Below are 23324 nucleotides of genomic sequence, written 5' to 3'. Positions count from 1 at the left end.
AATATTATTACAATTTAAAATAACTTTTTGTTATTTGAATATATTTTAAAATGTAATGTGATGTCCTGTGATGGCATTTCAGCAGCCATTACTCCAGTTTTCAGTGTTTCATCTTTCAGAAATCATTCTAATATAGTGCTCAAGTAACATTTTTTATTATTATATTAAAAACTCTTAACTGCTTAATATTTTTGTGGAAAACGTGATACATTTTTTATAATATTTTTTGATAAAGCAGCCTGATTTTGACACCTCCTTGTCATCAATGTGGCAAACCTCAGGTGGTCATCTGCACTCTTTAATACCTGCCAAGATGAAGTATCTGTATTTGAGTCAAACAACAATTCTATGCACGTCTGCTGAGCTAAAGAATGAATTCATCACACAATTAAAAACTAAACACTTTTTGCATGACTGACCATGCTGCAGGAAAGTGGCTTTTAACTACTGTTCCCTACAGGACCCTGACACTCCCCTACTGAGATGTACAGCCACACACACACACAATTTTTTCTTATCAAGCTGAAAGTCTGTACACCAGACTACACTTTCCTTTGTGATTATTACACAACACTGATTAGTCCACAACACTGTATATTCCATAATAATGCAGGAAGCTTATGTTGGTAGTACTGTTTAATCCATCAGGCAGTCGTTTTCTAAGTCTTTAGCCTAAAAAAAGTGCTATATAGCACTAAAAGTGGTTCTTGGCTCGTAATCATATGGGAACCACTTTTGGTGCTATGTAGCACCATATCTTTAAAGGTGCTTTACAGCACCTTTGTCAAATGGTGCTATGTGGAACCCATAAGAGGTGCCGTATCGCATTTTATTTCTTCAACAAAAATAGTGCTAAACAGCACCAACAGTGGCTCTTTGGCTCGTAAAGAACCTTTAAAGGGGCTTAACAGGCTCTTTGTATGGCAGTGGTGCTATATAGCACCTCAGTCATCCCAAAGAACCGCTGAAGAACCACTGAAGCACCAAGATTTGGTGCTATACAGCACTTAAAGTGGTTCCCCTATGATTATGAGCCAAAGAACCACTTTTAGTACTATATAGCACAATTTTTTTAGAGTGGCTGTCAATTATATTCTTACAAAATACTCAAAAGGTCTTTTCAAGCACATGATAGGTTGAATTTGTCATATTCTCAAGTGATCACAGAAGTACTACAATAAAAGTGTACCATACATATATGTATTATGTACACTAGCATCAACATAATTGAACACGGTTATCTGACATGCATCGCCATGTCTTTTTACTATGCATTAGTCAAGCCACGTTTATTTATATCACGTTTTATACAAAACAGACTGTTTCAAAGCAGCTTCACAGTAATAAACAGGAAAATAACAGTGTTGATTTTGCAAAATTCATCAATTATATGCAAATTCAATTTCAGCTGCAAAGTAGCTCTATACCGAAGACAATAGTGTTCAGCCCAGTTTAGTTCATTTCAGTTCAATAACAGTGTCAATGTTGCATATAAACTGTCAATCATATTCACACAAAGTAAAACTGTATTTTCAAGCACATATCATCTTTATGTCAAAGACACCAAATTAATCACAAATGTACTATGACAATATTTTACAGTTGCTAGACGTATGATGTTGTAAAACATTCAAACTTTTGATTTTGCATTCTTTTGCAAGTAATTCACTTCATGCACTAAAAAATGTCACTCTAAATGTCGAAAGTCAGTATCCCAACCAGGATTCAATCTGTACCCCAGCAAGTCTGTGCCAACCAATGAAGGAATCACCAACCAAGTACACACTAGCAACTGCAAAGCAACATGCTTAAAAACACTTCACACAACTTGACAACCACCAACAAACCTGGTCTCATCCTATTGGTGGTATACAGTTCACCACACCTCAAATGTTGCCATCATATTATTAAATATATTTTTAGATTGTAGGCAAAAAAAATTCCAAGCAAACCTTTGAAGCTCCCAAATGAGGGCATACAGTATGTAGCCTTGATAAAAAGCGGGAAAAAAGAAAAACACAATTCCAAAAATAAAAATGATCAAAAAGCTGATTTTATTATTTATTTATTTTTTATTATTACTTTTTTTTTAAACATTCCCACTAATTACGATTATGCAGAGATAAAAGTAAACAGATCCCAGGATACCATGAGCAGGAATTTAGCTATTGATAGTGCCAGACTCTTATCCCCCACCCTTTGCTGTCTATGTTTTTCTCAGTCTCGACGTGTAATAAAATGGATATTCACACAGTTATGATTAATTTAATTACTTAAAATACAGTATATACTGGGGAGGAGGTTTACAATCAATACAATATATCCTGGGGGATTGTGGAACAATCTATCTGTCATAAACTGTGTGACTTTGTCACTTCCTGTGGAGTTTTTTTTTTTTCATTATTACCAATACAGTTCACTGGAATTTGCGACCATAGTTGGCTAAAGATGCTTTTGGGAAATGCACTCCAGACTGATATATCATGTGAGTGCTGATATATCATGTAAGCACTTTTAATTTCTTTATGTAAAAAAAAAAAAAAATTAGCTACATATTTCTGACTTGCCAAACAATGTTACATAATCCAAAATGCATTTCCTAAAATTCTCAATTTCTCAAGTAAGGAAGCTGCAGGGTTGCACATGAAGGTTGCTGACTTCTTTGATCACACTATCAAACAACTGACATAAACTCAAAGACACAAATCAGATACATTTTAAGAAGTGCTGTGCTTAGTTCAGACAGACATATCAAATAGTCATGCAAATGTAATCTGTGTCACATAAAGTTGTCTATTTATAAACATGCAAATTTAAATGCAATCTGGACGGCAATCTGCTCACTGAGATCATACCCCGTTCTCAAGCACTGAGCTCTCAGCATTCAAAACCACTCAACACATATCATGAAAATATCCAAACATGCCAAAAAGATATTTTAGAACAACCTTGATGGTCCCACATTCAAGTGACAGAGCTGCTAGATCTGACGCAAAAAAGGAGAGAGCCCTATCCACCTGTTTCCGGGGGGCGCTACTGTAAAAAAGAACGTGGGTACAAGCGACGGAAGTAGCATTACAATTGTATTTTGTGTGTTAATAAGCGAAGAGGCTAGTGTTTTTCGGATTATTGTCTACTCTGTAAAGTTGCAAACCTTAATGAGAGATGTTTTAACGGCGCTCAGGGACAACATTTTAGTTTAGTACATTTATTAGTTAATAATATCACAATAATAAACAATTTTCGTGCCCTTAATTGTCCTTACTTTACTGACCTTCTACAAAAATGCTGCTGCATGACTACAAGAGCGTCCTGGCCCTGCAATACATAAACAACACGCTGTCTGTAGCTACTTCACCTGTCACCGATGCGTTTCCACTGTTGGCCAAAGGCGTGCTAGTGCATGCCATGGTCAGTCGTGTTTCTACTGTCAAATATGCGATGCTAAAGGCTACTTATGCTAATCGTTGCGATAATAAATACACATGTTAATACTAGAGAATGCTTGAGGAACATAGACTCATATATGATTATAATCGGGCATTTATTTGGTTTAATGTTTTATCTGTCTCTTCCCTGTGCCTTTGTTGATACCGGACTAATGCATTCGCATATCTGTAACATATCTGTTAACTCGTATAACTCATTACTCCTGTTTTTCGCTCATGAGCTCCTTCTGTTGCTCTGGCTGAAAGGATAACAGTATAGATAGACGGAAGAGATCGCTCAGATGTCCTTGGATTGCAATCATCGCATAATTTCGAGGAAAATTAATAGAAATGCTCAGAAATGTGATGTAAACATATGATATTTTATCAATATATTTATAAATATGTAAGCCTTTGGATTTAAAAGCCTTAGTGGAGTTGTTTTGTGCATTCTTGTGATCATAAATAAATGGAAGAAGGTGCAAATGAATAGGTACGTGTTCTCTTTTTATGTGAATATAAATATCAGTTAGATTCAGCATGATTGATGTGCACTCCTGACACAAATTAATAAATTACTGTTACTGTAACATTTTTTATTGTAAAACATTGTTTAGATATTGATGTTGGAATCTTAAGCCTTTAAGTAAAGGCAAAACGTTTGCAAGTTTGGATCGCTAAATCTTGAACGACTGTCCGGAAGACGGTAGACGGTAGACTGGAAGACGGTACCACTTTTGACGCAAGGCCTCATGGGGCGTAGGAAACTTGTGGATAGGAAATCAAAATCTCTTTAATATCTCATATATTTATCCTAGACACCTATGAGATTACATTGAAAGGAAATGGAGACTGAATGCTTCTGCTTCTCACATTTCTCTATAAAGCTATAAATGATAAAATGCCCCTACCATACAAATATCACCGAAATAGGTTTCTGTAGAAATCACACCTGTCTCTGTGACAGGGACGTTGATGTTTAGCCAATCAGAAGACTTCGAGATGCTCTCGGTCTGTCAATCATTTTGGATGTTCTGCTTTTTTGACATATCTTTGGATAGAAGGATTTTGAAGAAAGGTGGTGGGTGGTCTAATTCATTGGTTCACTTAAGTTGGTGAAACAGCTAACATCACTTGCAGCACCATTAAATGAAACCTAATGAGAAGACCATTAAAAGGGATAGTTCATCCAAAAATGAAAATTCATTATTTACTCATCCTCTTGTTATTTCAAACCTATCCCTTTAAAAGGTATTCTCAGTGTTTTTTTACATTAAAATAAGTTTTACACATAAATTAACAGACTGCACGTTAATAAAACAGCTTCTTCTAGATAGGTGATTACTTGGTGGCTAATATTAATCTTTACTTAATGTCAGTGAACACACTTTTTATTCATATTTGTCAAAAGTGCAGTCTGTTAATTTATGTGTAAAACTTATTTTGGAGTATGGAGCAGGTTGCCACCTCATGGGAGCCACCACATTTGCGTCTTGAAATTCGACTGAGGTACCTGATTGCCAATGTATAATGCATATAATATGGTGTTCACATAAACCAAATAGCATTTCATATTAAGTACACAAATCTTTGGGGCTTATCCTGTAAGGTACATCAAAATTGTCAGATGAGCTGAACAGGACAGGTCAGTCATCTATAAGTCTGCTGATCTTATGAAGGGGACTCTATTTTGGCCCCTTCCCTGCAGCCGCCCGCCCACTCACCACATCATTTACCTGTCAGTGGGGCCACGCCAAATAAGGAAATATGACATTTCACCGTGTGGCGGTGATGAATCACGCTTGTAGTGACTTACTTTGTACAGATACCTTTGGTCAGGCCTGACTGATCACAGTTGAAAAATAACACGCAGGAAGCCTCTGAGCTGGCATTTTCTCTGTCACAGTTTGATTTGTCAATCTGTCAAATAAATAGGGCTTCAGGAGAGTGGTGGAGAGTGCAACACTAAATTTGCACTGCACTGGCATCCTTTCAAAATAAAAGACGATAAAAATAAGACTGACTGGTATAGACTTAGTAACCACGCAAAATGAGTTCTTATCATGTGACGGACTAGAAGAAAAGATTTTCCTCTAGCATCTAATCAATCATCACTTTACCATGTCTGCTCTATTGCTAGAAAGATATCTCAGAGATCTTGTTTCAAATACTCTTGTAAGCAATTCTGGTAGATCCCAGGAATAGACTCTGAATCTAATAACTAGAAAGCTCTGTGAAATCTTCTGGCTTCAAAATACGCTTTTTAACACAGGAAATAATTTTAACCCACAAGGATACCAGAAAGGGAATGTTTACACAGAGAAAAATCAACCCACAAGAATTATGCTGGTAACACAAAACCAGAAGTTTATCCGCCAAGAATAACAGTCCCAGCACTAAAAAACAACAACATTTAAACAACTTCATAGCTTAAATATCACTTTGGCAGAAAAATTAATATTAGCAAAAATATAAGTTACATCTCTGCTTTTGAACACTGTTGAATGTCTTGCCCCATAGTCTTCCATAGTAAGTGCATTTTACTAAAAAACAGCCTGTATTTATTTAAAACACAAGGAACAAGGCTAAAATAATTTTCAGTGGTAATCAGCATCAGAATCTACAAAACTGTACAAGTATGAACCTGGGGAGTGCAGCATGGTAATTACTTGGGGTACATGGTCTTCTAACAAATAGCAGTAATTGCAGCTCAGAGTATAAAGGCCGCCACAGTACAAACATGTAGTCTATATTCCAAAGACTTCAGAAGTAAACTGTTATTCCCAGCAGGCCTCACCTCCATGTTCGACTCATCTCAATGTGAATTATCAAATTAATATCTATGTTTAACATCATCACACTGTGCTCAGCTTGATCCTGCAGAAAGCCTGCAGTGAAACTTCAACTTCTGCTATGGTACTGTAATTATGAGAACAGATAGGTAAACATTAACTTTCATAAAACTAACATATAAACCATGGCTTATATGACTAGGTGGTCAAAATGAAATAAATGATTGAACTTGCCACAATGCCACCAAGTGGCAGAATTTCTCGTTTAACGTTACGCTTAAAATGAACTGTTGAGCCAGCCCAGTAGTCTATATAAAACCTCTGTCAAACCAGTTCTTCTTACATTACCTGGCGATGAAAATTACCATATATGGAGCCAAGAATAATTTTTCGTCAACAATATTTAGGCAAAAATGTCATGTCACACGTTTTCTGTCGGATGTTGACAATGAATCAGAACTATGTCCGATCCGCGGATGAATGGGTCCGTTCATTTGAGTTAATCGGTTAAACGGTTTAGGAAAACTGTTTGAATCAGTTCGCGAATCATTCACAGTGTAATGCGCTGAATCGTTTGGAGTAGTTTCTCAATCAGTAAACAACGGTATATTTTGTAACACAGAAAACAAAATAGCGCTGGATGAAGTGGATATTTACTTACAATCCATTTAAACAAAATCTGTCTGTCATTCTGTTATTTGACAGCAACGAAGAAAGTTATTTTCAACCCTCTTGTGTGATTGTAGCAGGTAAAAAGACTTTACGGCATAACAAATATCTTATATTTAAAGTGTATTAATTTACGACGTGTCCAATAAACTATAATAATATTTTCTTGTTTCTCTATAGTCTCTATAGACATCAGCTATAAGTCGAGGCTAAGTTATGACTGCAGCCAATAAAAGGCCAAGAACTAGACTATTGGAGAGTCATATATGCTATAGCAGCATTTTTTGACAGAGTGTCAAAAGAGCTGAGCGTCTGCTCTGGCAAGACCTGTCTCATTACACTGAGTAGCTTTCACAGTGCACGCCTCAACCTCTCAAGATTTAGGCCTATACAGATTTTCATCAACATGAGGTTGAGGAAATGTAGCTACACTTCCTGTCCTGAGGACTGGTGACAGATATGGAGGTAACAAGCTTATTAGGAGGTAACAAAACGTTAAACCTGTGGTTTGTTAACCATTTTAGGTGAAGAAATTTGGGTAACACTTTATTTTTGGGTCTTTTAACTAGTTTCATATTACTAGAATATTGGCTGTTTATTAGTACTTATTAAACACATATTAATGCCTTATTCTACATAACCTTATTCTACATTCTTAATCCTACCCAATACCTAAACTTAACAACTACCTCACTAACTATTAATTATCAGTAAATTAGTAGTTTACTGAGGGAAAAGTCGTAGTTAATAGTGAATATGTGTTCCTTATACTAAAGTGTTACCGAAATTTGTTTAACAGAAAGCACACAATGAAGTGAATTAAACAAATTAACCCAATGACTATTAACTGAGGTTGAACTTATGGCTACTGCATAAATTAAACAACACAAGTAGGCAAACACTTTATGTAATCATAAGTATTTTAAATCATTCTCACCGAGCTGCTTGACTTAATTATGAAAATTTTTGAGATGAATCCATTACACTGTGTCAAAATATATAAATAAATAAATAATAATAATAAATGAGGCTAAAGTAAAAAAAAAAAATATAGATATATATCTCCCAGATAATTACTGGCTGTATAATAATAATTATAGACTACAGAAATTGAATCATGTAAAATAAAGCACAGCATAGTTTTCACTGTATGAATTAAATATATATTGATTCTTATTAAAGCTAAAATTATTCAGTTAAGAGAAGTGGGGGATTTTCTCTTTGTTGTTTGATTAATTAATGACACAGACAGTATATTAGGCTAATGTCACTTTAAGACCTAATGCACAGATCTAATATACTGATATTACACATCCTATTTTCTCCCAGCTGTTTGCATTCACTTAAACATAACTGACTGTGTTTACAAAATCGTCGCCATGCCCCGCATTTTGACAATTTTGTATGTATTTGACCTTTAGGCGCGCACCAGATGCCTAGTATACTTTGCTTGTCCGTATTCTGCTCCGTTTTAGAGCGTGTGTACAAAAAGCCACCTGGGGAACAGCACATTATCTTGCGGCACAATAATCGTTTTATCAAGATTATTGTGTTTTCATGATGGTTGGAAGCCAAAATCATACAGACAAACACAAACACAAAAAAAATCCTGGCTCGTCCAAGGTTTATAATTCTTTTTTTGTTATTGTATGAAAACTATATCACACTTATAACCATGCTGTTTATATCAGCATGGATTTGAAATAGCAGCACTTTTGCTTGTGTGATTTAAATATGGCAAACTGTATTTTCCCCCAAATGTAGCAAAAGCATTTTAACAATATGCAGCTTCGAACAACACATTGTTTTTCAAAGGGCTTTTAGCCCTTTTTATTCATATTTTAGACTCTAGCTCAAACAGAAGTTGACTGCACCAACTTTCCTGTTAGCACATAATTATCATAGCAACTGGATTACAGTTTTTGCTTTTTGCTTCAGAGAATATGGCGACCTGGATTAATGACACGTGAAAGCAATCTCCAGACCCTACCGCGTCTAGCCCACAAGAGCATGCTCAGCCCTGCACCTAATAAACATCCCATACCAATGAAGATGTACAGGGCTTGAGCAAGTCCCTCCAGGCTGTAAATCCAACAAATTTAGTTCCTGCAGCCCCATGCATGCAAACAGAGAACCTGCAAGAGCTGACAGATCTAGCTGAAAAGATCTGAACATGACAACAGAAGCTATCTAACAAGCGCAGTGATGTGTAGAAGGAGGAAGGAGTGATGTGTACAAGGAGGAACAGGAAGAAGAATTTAAAAGGTGACAAGAAAAAGCGCTTTACTTTGTTTGCGAAAGATGGGCGATGACATCTCAGTATTGATCTGAGCCCATGCAGACGCTGACAGTTCCTAATTGTGTCTCTGTGTTGACTATAATGAATAAAATATCATGCAAAGAGTGTTATTGTGCCAAGAGGATGTCATCACTTTCTTCGTGTGAGTAATAATGGCCCATTAGTGCAGCTGCAGGTTACTCATTACTGTGATTGTCTGGGAAATGAGGAGCTTGTGAATCTATTTGTACTCTAATTGTTGAGGGCGAGCGGTGGACCTCGACTGTTCGAAGCACTGAATGTTAGTTTCATAAGAACAATGGGAGATTTTTCTAGGTCTCATTACATTAGCGTGAAAACCCTAACCACAAAAGCCATGAAAACTTAACACACATTCAGGCGTGCACGCAAATAGACTGTTGTAATATAGATGAGGTGATGTGTTAATGGATAAAGTGACTCTGTTTTACTATATGCAGAGGACAGATTTAGTAGAAACAAACAATAGAACATTTTTTTTCACAGAAAAAACATTCTAGATGTGTACCTAATTAGTGTGCAAAACCCCATGCCTACGTACATTGGTTGGTAACTATTCTCACAACATTTTTGGTGCAGACCAGGGCTGTGTGCTATTCAGAACTGAATTGAGAATGCCTTTAAATTCCAGTTAAATTCCTGATTTTGAATTGAGATGGCAAATATGGTTTGAATGTAAGAAAGTAGATTACAATTAATTGAAATTTAAAGAAATGATAAAGTAAGTAAACTCATTTTTAACTAGAAAAGCAAAGTTTGTCAAGACAAACATTAAATGTTGGCTTGACAAAGCATAGTTTGAAAGTTTTGGGAAAAAAATGGATGGATAGATGGATGGATGGATGGATGGATGGATGAATGGTTTCTTTAAACTGCAGTTCTGTAAATTCCCCTTTTTGTCATTCCGAATCAACTTCCTGTCAAATCAACTTCATAATTCATTTTTAAATTCATGCTCTTGAATTGAAAGGGAGCAAATTCTAAATTCTACAAAACCCTGCTAAAGACATGAATGATATGCTTCGAATCAATTGGATATATGGTTTATGCCTAGCAAACAATAAAACAGAATTTAAAAAAACAAAAAAACAATAGACTTTCAGTGAGGGAGGCGCTCAAGTCATATTTAGAAATCTTATGTAAGGAACAGTAAAATGCCAAAATAGAACCTCATTCTCCATAATGTGCACTAAAACTTTGTAAAATGCCTGTTGACCTTTATGCCAATAAGCGACAACACTATGAAATCAGTGTTGAGCAGAAAAACAAAATCGTTTTAATGCTTTTGTGTTCCTAATTATGGTTTAGCTGTCTTGGTGTTTTTTTATATAATGGTGTTTTTTTATATATATATATATATAAATGCAAACTAAGAGTCTGTTTCTGTAAACACGTGCAGATCATTTGCAGTGCCTTTAATCTCAGTACCTGTGTGCAGTTGGCTTAGTTAATTGCATCTCATTTCAGCAGATTGCACATTCGTGACTGCCCAAAAACTCCATTTGGTTATAATGTCAGGGGACTTGGCAAATTTAATTAGTGCTAAAATAAAAAGAGGCAGAGAGCGGTCCTGAAGAGAGGCAGAACTATGAAAGAACAAGAAAAGAAGGTGAAAAAAACTAGTCAGAGGTTTTTCCATATCAGGGGGCTTTATCATCTGAACAACATAATTTAAATTGATGTGATGCCTTTGGGTATAAAATACGTGAGGATTGCACCAAAATAAAACCCTGTTGGGTCTGAAATTGATCTTAATTGTGGTGTTATATGGTTGGTCAGTTATCATAAGATTAGCATCTTTAATTAAAAACAACTCAAATACCTTTCGCAACCCATTTTACTTACGCAATAGGTTGTATTTCTGAGTGAAATAGGATATTCAATGTGGAAAAATTGGGTGGGACTTGATTTTACTTATGGGGAATTGATTGTCTCTTGAAAAGTTGGCATTGCATTACATTTGGAAAAAAGGTGCGTTCTTACAAGATTCTGACTTCAAAAAGTGTTCACGTCCTCGTAGAACTTGCAATTACTTGTAAACTCTGAATTTTCTGAAAGCTCCAACTTGTACCACATAACCATTTTGGCGTTGATATTGTTCCCATAAAAATGTATAATTACATTCCGAGTCCGAGGACATGACGTCACAAGTTGAACGCAGCATAACTAATGTATCCTGTACAATAAGATCAGCAATGTGATCAATGTGCATTAAAATTGACTACTTTTACTTTATTATTTCAAACCAGCTCAGCAAGATTCTTTCACTGTTGCTTCTTTGACAGTTTTGACCTGCAAGAGAAACCCTTGACTGTAGAAGACAATCGATCGAGAACAAGACACAGAAGAAGAGAAGACTCTCCCTGAAGAGATCGCTTCAACTCTTCCTTCTCATCGACTCTAATAGTGTCTGTTTGTTCTTTTCTGGCATGGCTGACCTTTCAGGCTCCTGCGATGTGCCCGCAGTGCTCCGTGCCAGGCTGAAAAGGCCACACCATGCCTGAGAAACCAGGCTGCCACATTACCAACCCACCATCGGCTGCATGCTCACAATAAAAAAATTGCACAATCTCTTTGCACTGCTACACTAATCTGGATGATTAGATTATGGAATACTGTGAGTGCAGCAAGTTTCAAGTGTGAACTTGGCATTTAAACACAGCAAAAAATCATATGTCTGTGAAAAACCTCCTCCAAGCACAGAATGATCCATCTTAACTGAAATAAACAGAGCTGGGTATCAGGATAAAATTTTCATACAGTCACCACTTAGTACATGCGGTTCAGAGAGCAAAAGCGTCTGTTGTCAGAAGAGATTTATTTGCATCTCATGGTGTATCTTTAGAGAAGCAATGCGAAGCAGCATTTTGAAAGGACGGAGCGAGCGAGCCAGCGATGGATTTATGTTTCATTTGGGCATTGGTTCTCTGTCACATACAGGCTGTGAACTCCCAGAATGAGCTGGCTGATTCTGCAGAGATGAATCATATAGCTGAGGTCTTGCAGGTTTGGGGTACAAGTGTGAATTTATTCAACGAATGTTTCCTCTTTTTAAACTTTCTTAAAGGCAACATGCATTTTTTTTTACAGCTGTTCCTCACATTCAGTATTGTGTTTACTCAGAAATGAGCAATTTTCATTCATTACAATACATTGAACCATATAAACAGGCCAAGCAACTAATTAACTTGGTCCATTTGCTTGGCAACTGATTAATGAAAAACTGCCAAAACTGAGTTTATCATGATAACAGAGCAAAACAGATATGACGGACACAGCCAGTTGTGTCAAACATAATTCATGGACTAACGTTAGATCAGGAAGTAGCCGAAGGTGACGATAAAGCTATTTTATATGCCATTTACAAGAACATTCGCAAGCACTAAAAACACATATGTCTTTTATTCGCAGGCACTTATAAAAGTGAAAGTCTGCATTTTTTCCACAATATTAAGCCATCATTATACTTAGTAAACAACTAAAATAACTTTTTAATAGCTTGCTTGTCCAGACTGGCACTGTCAGATTTATAGATGGGAATGCTCGACGGCTCGGCTCGGCTTTATGATACCTCATTTAAAGTTCATTACAGCGCGGTCTCTCCATCATTTAAACGGGAATACAGAATCTGAGAAAGAGAGCTGTGGTCACAAAGACTGTACAAAAATAGCATTTTAGGCTTGCCATTTTGTCATGCGTTTGTCATAAACCATGTTGGATGATAAGTTAATAATATCACTGTCACATTGATAAAATCACAGTCACATTAATAATATCACTGAGTAACACAGAGGGTCCACAGGCAATGAAAACCCCAATTATACTGCATTTTCTGACAGGGTAAATATCTATTTAAAATCGTATGTGAAGTAGATTCATCTTTAAAGGTAGAGATGACTAAAATACCTTCTATAAAGTGAGAGTCTTAATAAAAAAAACTGCATTATAGACAGGAGTAAAGGGCATAATGGATGACTAGGACTCTAGGAAAGTACAAGGGACTTGGATTTAGTAAAGACACAACAGAATTCATAATGCGCAGGGGCCAGTTGCATAAACATAGCCATTATGTTAAGACAGTGTCTTAAGATCTAGTATAACTCACTAGCAGTTAGTCAAGGAGCATTCAGTCTTATCAAATTAAGCTAATCTACGTTTTTATGTAACTGATTTAAAAAAGTTATAAACAGTCATAAAGAAAAAAACGTGATGTCTAACTTGTAAGACTAGTCTTAGCGGTTTATGCAACGGGCACCAGATCTCTTTTGTAGGCACTGTATTCTCCATCACAGTGGACTAACCAACAGTATGATCATAAACAATGGAGTGATTGATTGGCTTCTGTGGTTAAAATCATTTCTCATTCAACTGGTCCAGAATTAGTAATACATCAGAGGAAAAAAATTACCTTAAGTATTGTTTCAGGGGTCCAAAAGTGGTTGCAGCATGAATTTTGGCTTAGCTTGTATGTGAATGCTCCAAATGAACTCAGACCACTTTAAATCAAACTGGGAGTCTGAGTCTGAGTGCATTGTGAACATAAAGCTTTATTATTTCGCACTAATATTCACCTCATAATAATAATTGTAGATCCCCAAGGCAATATTTTTATAGAAAGTAAACTGAGAACTCATCACAACATGGACAGAAATAGGATCTGAGTCTACTTTTTAAGACAGGGTCAATGTGAGTGCAAACATAACTAATTAAAGGGGTCTCAAAACTCCCTCAAACTTCATTGCTTAAAGTAGCATAAAAGTAATGAAATTACAACTGAAATTTATTACTGTTGAAGCCTACACTTTAAAAAATACTTTACTTTTTTGAAGTAAATAAAACAAACATTATTGGAGTATGTTTTACAAGAAAATACTATTTTAGTCTTTCTTCAAAATGTCTTGTTTAATTCAATGTTACTTGCCATTTCTTTGTAATTTACTAGCAATTTCTGAGTGAAAATTGTTTCTACACCATTTTTTAGTGTATGATAATTTCAATATATTTATAGTAGCTAATAATAATTATTATAACTACATTATTTATTAGTATTAGTAGTAGTAGCCTAATAGTATTAATGAGATCTGAACTCACTTTTTAAGAGTGTGAAAACAATTTTGGTCTACTTAAAGAGATCTGAGTGGACTCAAGTGTGAAAACACCCTCATGTTACACTTCATCATTACCTTCATTAGAAGCAACAGAGCGGCAAATGAATTCTCTGGATTAGTTTATGAGAGAAAGGGAGGCGCGTTACCTCTTGCGCTTTGGAGACTGCCTTTTGTCCATAATCACGGGCACGCAGTTGGTCAGTTCAGTCCAATCCGCGTGTAAACCGCAACTCCAGCCCGTGGAGAACCTCGAGAAGAGCCAGGACTCCTGCTTACCGGGCCGGTGGCATGTGCATTTCTTCTGTCCCGCTTTACAGTCGCACGGTTGCTCCAAGCGAATATTCCTGACCAGGTGCCTGCCAAAGGTGGTTCCTCCTGTCTTCTGAATGTGCAGAAACACAATCACATCATCTCCCCTGATGTTGAAATCGACATCGCGTGTCAGATCGCGCTCTGTAAAGTTAGCACATTTAGGCGGGCTGTCTTCCTCTGGGTCCTGCTCCCGGTATAGGTCATCGGTGGTCGGGTCTGGAGTGGGAAGGGCACCGATCCTCACGAGTTTGTCTCCTGTCCTGAAATGGCAAGCCTGACCGCCTGCCGGACAAATATACTGGTACCCAATCATGACAAAAAGAATGGCTAAAATTGGGATGAAAATCCATTTGTTAGGTTTATCATTCATTTTAACACATGGAAATTTTTCATGCAATTAGTGTGAATCATGATCTCCTCTCCAGGTTTTCTTCCAGGACGTTCGCGTGGGATCCAGCCCAAAAGCCCCATGCCACATGTTGATATGGTAAAAAGATGCGCGAAAGTGTGACATCCAAGTCTTCACATCAAACTTGCTCTCTCACAAAGTTGTAAAGAAAGTGTAAGACACCAAACATAATAAATTGCATAACCAAATGCTGTTCAAGGACCGAACATCGTGGTAATATAAAGTATAAGAATTAAAGTACTAACGTCTGGTCGCTCTGTGCAAATGAAACGATTCGAAGTGTCTCGTTGGTCTGTTTTATTCTGCGGAATCGCGATGAGTCTGTGTTCTCCATCCATCCCGCGACGCGCATCAGCGGGATGATGCGAATGATGTCAATGAGACGCGAGCGCCTCAATGAAGAGACACTGGCGCGCCAGTACTATAGCACGAGCTCTTTCGTTGCACGCGAACAATTTCATCTGCACCTGGTCCCAGTCCAGTGCTCTGGTATATTCAGCAATAAAGTGTCACCACTACTGAGAGAATTCACGGTGTGCGTGTTATTATTTGCTTCACAGTTCTTTGCGCTATGCAATCTTTGTGCCATATCACTTTGGGGAAAATACTAAAGGAATGCTACGGGAATTGTATCATAATTTGGAGCCAATTTGGTCGAGAAGCACGCATAGGCTATAATTTAACAGATTCTACTGTCTAATTTTATTTTTTTTAATTATTTTTTATGCTGCTCATTTTATGGATATTCTACCTCTACAGACTAGATAGACATATATATTTATTGTTAATTTGTAGAATTCCTTGGTCTTTACTACCAGGGAGGAGAATTACAACGAACTATAGCCTACTTTGCATGTGCATGTCTGTCTGTAATTGTCAAATTAGATTTTAATCCTATATCTTTGCAGATTAATGTTATATTTAGACTCAGGTTAAACGATTTACTTTTTTGTAATTTCATTTTCAATAGCTATCATTTTCTAATAACTGGACATTGATTCTTTATATCATCCATACTATAAAAATGTGTAGGTAGGCCTATCTTTAAATGTTGTTTTTTTTCCTTCATGCAGCATATTTCACATTTTAACTTTTTTTCTTGCAAATTTACTATGGGCATGTAGTGTTTTATAGTAGTTTTATAGTCGTTTATAGTGTTTTTTTCTTCTTTCTTTTAAATGATTTGTATTTTACATGTGGGTTTAACCATTAGGCTAATTTTGCCAGGTACGTCTCTGTACTAGGGCAAATTCATATTTTTCTTATGCAGCGCCCCCTTTGGTTTATTAATGAGAGTGCGAGTTAAAGGTGCAATATGTAAGAATTTTGCAGTAAAATATCCAAAAACCACTAGGCCAGTGTTATATATTTTGTTCACATGAGTACTTACAATATCCCAAATGTTTCCAACTATTTGTAAATCGTGAGAAAATTGCAATTTTAACCAAGGCTCCAGGACGTGTGAGGAGTCGCCTGTCAATTGCTTCATACCCGCATTACCCTCGGTTTCTGGTTTTATTTTGTAGAAACCATGGAAACACCAAAGACGCTTTAATATTTACATGTTTTAATAGGCAAGGGAACAACTGTTTTGATATATTTATAGACAGAAAAATAATTATTGTTATATAGCTCAACACATTTAGTCTTGTTTAAATCTAATTTTCTTGATTTTTTGTGAGTACTATGCTTTACCATGCCGCAGAGAAAAACACTATTTTGTGAAGTAGCTAACATAGTATAATCAGATGCAGCTTTATTTTTAGTAACAGTAATACAGCATTTTCTCCATCATACATTATGTTTTAAAATGAATTGCATGCCATTTTTTTTTTCAACACAAGCCATCCAGCATTTAATATGATATTGTAAAATCGATCTAGTTTACTGCAGTGTGCAACAAGTGTCTCACAGCAGCCACTGAGCGAACAATCAGAGTAACGTCATAACATAATTTTTAACACACTCAAATGTATCTAATATGATAAGAGCTGCGTTACCTCATACTCATGACCGGAAAAGCGGAAGCGGCTCCGGCGACCGTGTCATAATAAAAGTTCCGCTGCTCGCGGCGTGTGTTGCGCAATCGCTCCAGCGGCCTCGTTCAGCTCCAACAACACTCGGTCCTGCTCTGCTTCATACTACAGTAACGTGAATCTCATCCATGAACATGATTTCTTCCCGAGTCCTATCCTGATTCTTTTCCATCTGCCGTTGTGGTGAAGATCACATGTCCCAAAATTCCGCACTCAAACTTGCCGTCATCAAGCTACACCTTTGTTTCGAATAGGCCTCTAGCGACCTCTAGCGAACAAAAAATATTACATATTGCACCTTTAAATATACTATTGTTGATTTCTCCACATTTTACCCCAAATATGTAACTACATCTTTCTACAAAGTAATTATTTTCCAGGAATATATAGGCTACTCGCTTAAATGAGTAGCCTAGCCTATAAATATTAAATTTAATATCTAATGCAATAGTAGGTTATAATGCAATAAAATGCATGTAATCTCCCATGCAGTATTTTAATATAAAAGCAGTTTCATAGCAACATAAAAAAAAAAAAAATTATATATATGACGTTGATTTAAAGTACCAGTAACAATCTATTCAATATAAATGTTAACAATAATAATTGAACTAATATAAAAAATGAACTAGGAACTATTCAATTATTTACATACATAGGCTTCATGTAAATACACGAGCATTTCACCATTAGGTTAGCAATTCCAAACACTATATTGCATAGAACTGAATGAATCATATAATCCAAAATAACTTTTTTCTAGGCTATCCTACTTACAATAACTTATATAGGCTATATATGAAAGTTGTAGCCAAATATGTGATTTGTTTTAACTTAAATTAATGAGACGTAACTTGCAGCTATATCAATATTTTAAGTTAAATGAATCAAACAGGGAAAAAACACTGTGTGTTCATAACATTAATGTGAACTTCAAATCTTCAGGAGCTCTACCGTTACATTCCTAGTTGTCCATGAAAATGCCTGAACAACCAACTCTTGCGTACAACTTCTAAAACATGTTAAGGCTGTAAGATATTTCACTGCTACAATAACTAAAATTAACTTTATTTAAAATATTAGGCTTGCCAGTCGCTGAAATGTTGACGTTTTTTACTCAAGCGGAATCAATGTTTCGCTTTCCCATATGTGGAAGAGGGAATTAAAGATGCAGGACCCCTCAATGGCGGCGTCCTGTGAAACAGACGGGTAATATAGCGGCTCAGTGTCCGATGATTTAGGTGTGTTTTTGAAACATATTTATAGTGCATATCACAGAGGCAGGTCGCGGTTTATTGTTGTTGAAAAATGTGTTGTTTTAGACAGGAAGAAACGCTAATAGTGATTGAACCGTTTGTGAAACATGTCTTTTATGCTTTTTTCCCATTTTATTGTTTCTTCATTTGTTAGAATGACCAATCAAAATCATAGTCTGTTTTGTCTGATTTGCATAAATTGTATGAAACGGGCAGTGATGCTGATGTCTGTAAAAAATGCAACAATTATGCATCTAACTGACACATAACGTTACATTGTAGCTACGTGGCGTTTTACTGGACAGATTAGACTTGCTGTATGTGCTTTTACTAAAAACTTAAATGAAAAAATAATGATAATTTCCCAGTTTTTGCTCCAGTGAATATGGAAGTTATTTTCTGTTGAGATATTTTGTTGTCTATTGTCACGTTATTGTCTTGGAAAAAAGAGATATTTCGTTTAACAAACATTTAATCTATAGTGAGGGTGTGTTGTCTTAATATAGATGCTATGGGGTTAGTTGTTACAGTTGGAACCTGATGTTTATTGACAGTAATTTGAAAATAATTTTTGTTTGAAATTTGAAATACCATCCCGCTAAAAAAAAGCCAGCTTCCACCTGTATTTAAATATATTTAGGCTATTTAAAGGTCTCTGAGGTATAGTTTAAAAACTAAAGCAATTATGAAGCACTAAACAATAATACTAGCTCTTATGACAACTTCTCCATTTATTTTCTGATGTTTTGACATTTCTAGCTATATTTAAATGTTTGCAAATAATCCATCAATCATTGTGTAATGGAACAATGGATCTTAATGTTATTGATTAAAATTATAATAGTGTTATCTTTAATGTTCTTTTAGCAGTGTCTGATCATGAGGGTGGTCTTCATTGTGTTGGTCTTGCTGAGGTTTCAGCATGTCCACTCAGCATCTAAAGGAGTCATCGCCAGTCTTCAGGCCAAATGGGCCATGACCCCTCTCCTGCTGGAAACAAGGTAGGCTGGAATTGTAATTGTTATCCTGCAATTTAGTTTCTCACTAGCTACCCTTCCATTTTAAATGGCTGACTTCATGCATAAAAATCAATGTCTGTTTATTGCACTTTATTTAATCAAGATTTTAGGTTCAAATTGTGTAATGGAAAGTGAATATTACATCTGCTTTTAACTAGTTACCATTTCTTATTGTGTGACAAATGCATTTACAATGTAAATATTCCATGTGGTCTCTAAATTATAATGGAATTATAACAATTGTGTATATATAGTAATTATACAATATAATATTTATAAAAATAGTTTTAGATGGAATATTGCATGTCTTATGGCAACAAATTTGGCATGAAAAGTCGGCATGAAACAGAAGTTGCGATAGTCTTTTCATTTCTATTGGGACGTATATCCGTGCGAAACGAATAAGAAAAAACATAGGGCAGGACTTGATCTTGTCCATTGGGAATTGATAGGATTGTTGGATGATGGGTGGTTGTGGTTTGCTATTGCTGTGATCTCATGTGAGTGACAGGTTGTCTCGCACTCTCGCCAGCAAACACATCATCAGAGAAGAGAAAAAATGTTGTTGCAATAGGGAGAAGAATTTATTGTGATTAAAGAATACGAGGGCTCATGAATTTAAACTAAATGATGTGCATGGATAAATCATTTATAATAAATGCTGAAACATTCCACTGTCAAATTTGATTTCATGGTGACTTTAATATTATTTTTCTCTTAAAATGATCTCTTTATCACAAAACTTTTATTTACTTTTAGTATGCATTATTGTGTTTCATGCTTGTCTTGTGTCTTAGTTGTTTTGTAAACTAATTTTGTGCAGCGAATTCATCCGAGAGGATGGTGACGAGAAGTTCTGGCAATTTGTCGATACTGTGAAGGAGTTAACTGTTTACAAAAACGGAGGTAATGACTGACATTTCATTTTCTCTGCAATGATTTATAATTCACTGAGTGGTTGGTATGCATGATGGTGTTTTCTTGATCTACACGTGGATTTGAACCTTGCAGATATTTTCTTTCCTGTCTTTAGAGTCTGTCCGGTCGTATTATAACCTGATCATCAAGAAAGCTGGACAATTTTTGACGGATCTTCAGGTCAACCTGCTGAAGCTGTCTCTGTCTCTCAGGACTTACTCACCAGCTGTACATGCTTTCCAACAAGTGAGTTGTTTTTTTTTCTTCTGTATATTATAATAATGATTTTAGACAAATACAACTGCTTGACACTTCTGTCTGAACAACCACCACCAAAATGCGTAAAAGTTTTTTATTTCTTTTCATTTTAATTTTAGTGCATTATTTTGAAATGACCATCAATATGTGCTTTACACCATAGACAGTATTGTTAACTCTTTCTTTTTATTCTATAGATAGCAAGTGATGAACCTCCTCCGGATGGCTGCTCTGCTTTCACAGTTGTCCATGGTCAAAAAGCCTGCAGCACCAAGGATATGAAGAAGCTCTTGAAGACAGCAGCAGGCAGGTAACATTAACCAACAATATATTGTATTCAGATATTTGGTGATAATTTAGGTTTCATAGCAAAACCAATTGGTTTCTCATAACATTTCTTTTTTACACACTTTTGTGTGTGCTATGTAGGCCAAGACCTTACCTATACAAGTCTGACCACCAATACCCAGGAGTCAATGGGACAGACCTGCCTGTAGCTGTTCTTTATGCTGAAATTGGCACCAAGGAGTTCAACACTTTTCATAAGGTTCTGTCAGAGCGGGCACAGGAGGGCAAACTCATCTATGTGTTACGACACTTTGTGTCTGTGAGTATTAGCACTGTAGTTTCGCTTGTATTTGTCAGCTGTGCAACTGAAAACTTTATCTTGATTTTATATACTGTAAACTATATCATACATATGAATTTATTGAAGTCTGTGCCATTTAACATATTAATAATATTTGTTGCCCCACAAACTGATTTTTCACCACAGGAGCCGAAAAATGAAAGGATGCTGCTGTCTGGATATGGTGTTGAACTGGCAATTAAAAGCACTGAGTACAAAGCCGTTGATGACACGCAGGTTAAAGGTATTGTGCAATGTCAAATTGCGTTTTGTTTAACAGAATGGATAGATTAAGGTAATAAATTACAGAACTCAGTAACAGTTTTATTATAATAACAATAGTCAGTGTTAGGAAACAGCCTATGTTAGTCAGCCAGTGTTAGGAAACTACACTACAGCTCAAAAGTTTGGGGTCAGTAAGAATTGTTTTGGAAGAAATTAATTTAATTTTACCCAGCAAGGATACATTAATCAAAAGTGACAGTAAAAACTTTTTCATTGTTACAAAATATTTATATTTCACATGCCCTTCTTTTGAACTTTCTATTCATCAAAAGATCTTGAAAAAAATCTATCACAGTTTCCTCGAAATATTAAGCAGCACAACTGTTTTCAACATTGATAATAATAAGAAATGTTTCTTGAGCATCAAATCAGCATATTAGAATGATTTTTGATTTTATCAAATAAATACAGCCACGGTGAACATAAGAAACTTCTCTCAAAAACATTGAAAAATGATTCCGACCCCAAACGTTTAGGTAGTGCAGCTACTTATTTGAAAAAAGTAGTTAGCTAAAAACAAAAATAGCTAAAAATATTGAAACAAATAAATTGCATTTCTTTGTAGAATCCAAATCAGTCACCTCCGATAATGAAGATGAAAATGAAGAAGTCCAAGGATTTCTGTTTGGGAAATTGAAGTAAGCACTATATCTAGACAAAGATCAAAATGAATATTGCATTGCATTGTGCTTATTCACAAAAAAGTACCATGGTACTTTTGGTAAGTGCTGTAGTGCACATTATGTGAACAGTGTCCTCCTTCACCTCCAGAAAGTCTCACCCAGAGCTTCAAGAGGAACTTGGAGAGCTGAGGAAGCATCTACTGGAGAGCACCAATGACATGACTCCTCTCAAAGTGTGGGAGCTCCAAGGTGGGCTGGCTTCTGTTATTGATGGCACTCTCTTACAGTGTTCTAAACTGTGTGCTGCGTCACCCAGTGAGATTAAACCGATCCACATGGTTCCTGGAGAGAACTGTCCACTTGATGAATTGGGAAGCAGTAGAAAGGTTGCAGTTTGTACCCTTTGCTTGCTGCAGCGATCTGTCCTACTCCTGTTCAGACTTCTGAACAGATGCTCTTGTCCACAGCCAAGTTCAGTTTTGCACTGTGAGATGTCCAGCAAAAATGGCTAAATAAGAGCCGTATTAGTTTTGTGCTGATGGATAAATGAAGCAATTTATTTTACTTGACGTGAAGAGCTCTCCATGGTGGCTATTGAAACGGTCGGTTGATTTTGTAATACCTTTGGAGTGGAATTGTAATATCCGGTGATTTCTTTTTTTTTTTTTTCCCCAGACTCTTTAGGCTAGTTTAAAAATGATGCTGCATGGCAACCACATTCCTAATATTTTCACTCATCAAACAGTTTCTTAATTGTCTCACCCAAAAATAAAAATTGACACTGTACTCATCATGATGTAAAACCTGTATGATGATCTTTTTCTCTTGTAACACAAAAAGAATGCCGTAACAATGGATCTTAATTATTGTAATAATTACAATTGTAATTAATTTTAATAATGGAGCTCAATTATTATTAATTATTCAATGATAATATCAGATTTTGAAATCAAGAATCGCTGCTTTTACATGAATGCATGAAGGAGAGTTAGGGCAGACTTTTTTTGGGGCATGACTTACAATTCGATATGTCATATGGACTGCTTTTGTGATATTTGTATGATGCCTTTGCATTGTGAAGCTCAAAAGCTCCTGTCCCCATTCAGTGTAATTGCATAGAAGAGAACAACTTTAGATTCTTCAAAAAAATTAGTGTAAGTAAATCATAACTATGTTTAAGTCAACTATTTAGATTTATATTTTAATTATAAACAGTTTTAACTAAATCTTACATTGCAGACATTATTTATGAATTATTGTCTTCTT

The 23324-nt window shown here is 35.9% G+C and overlaps 2 protein-coding genes across 6 annotated transcripts in view; one reads left to right on the top strand and one right to left on the bottom strand.

The window, feature by feature from the left end:
• The window catches only part of hs6st3b (heparan sulfate 6-O-sulfotransferase 3b), an 83189-nt gene extending 67650 nt beyond the window's left edge, over positions 1-15539 (bottom strand). The window contains exon 1 of the mRNA XM_051906625.1: positions 14461-15539. Within this exon, the coding sequence (XP_051762585.1) occupies positions 14461-14996 (536 nt within the window). The 5' untranslated portion in view covers positions 14997-15539. The remainder of the gene's footprint in view (positions 1-14460) is intronic.
• Positions 15540-18164: 2625 nt separating this feature from the next.
• Positions 18165-23324, top strand: part of uggt2 (UDP-glucose glycoprotein glucosyltransferase 2) — a 43103-nt gene continuing 37943 nt past the window's right edge. For 3 of the 5 annotated variants that reach the window (XR_007931608.1, XM_051905659.1, XM_051905655.1), the window contains exons 1-9: positions 18187-18312; positions 19195-19328; positions 20170-20252; positions 20380-20510; positions 20720-20832; positions 20952-21129; positions 21298-21394; positions 22001-22073; positions 22207-22307. Coding sequence is in view for 4 of the 5 variants with exons in the window: in XM_051905659.1 (XP_051761619.1) it covers positions 19207-19328; positions 20170-20252; positions 20380-20510; positions 20720-20832; positions 20952-21129; positions 21298-21394; positions 22001-22073; positions 22207-22307 (898 nt within the window). In the remaining variant the exon portion in view is untranslated. Of the gene's footprint in view, positions 18313-19194; positions 19329-20169; positions 20253-20379; positions 20511-20719; positions 20833-20951; positions 21130-21297; positions 21395-22000; positions 22074-22206; positions 22308-23324 lie in introns of all 5 variants that reach the window. The other 2 variants (XM_051905658.1, XM_051905657.1) reach the window with 2 other exon arrangements.

Source organism: Ctenopharyngodon idella, chromosome 9 (genome assembly GCF_019924925.1).
Source record: "Ctenopharyngodon idella isolate HZGC_01 chromosome 9, HZGC01, whole genome shotgun sequence".
NCBI lineage: Eukaryota > Metazoa > Chordata > Actinopteri > Cypriniformes > Xenocyprididae > Ctenopharyngodon > Ctenopharyngodon idella.
This window is presented reverse-complemented; position numbering and strand designations above follow the sequence as displayed.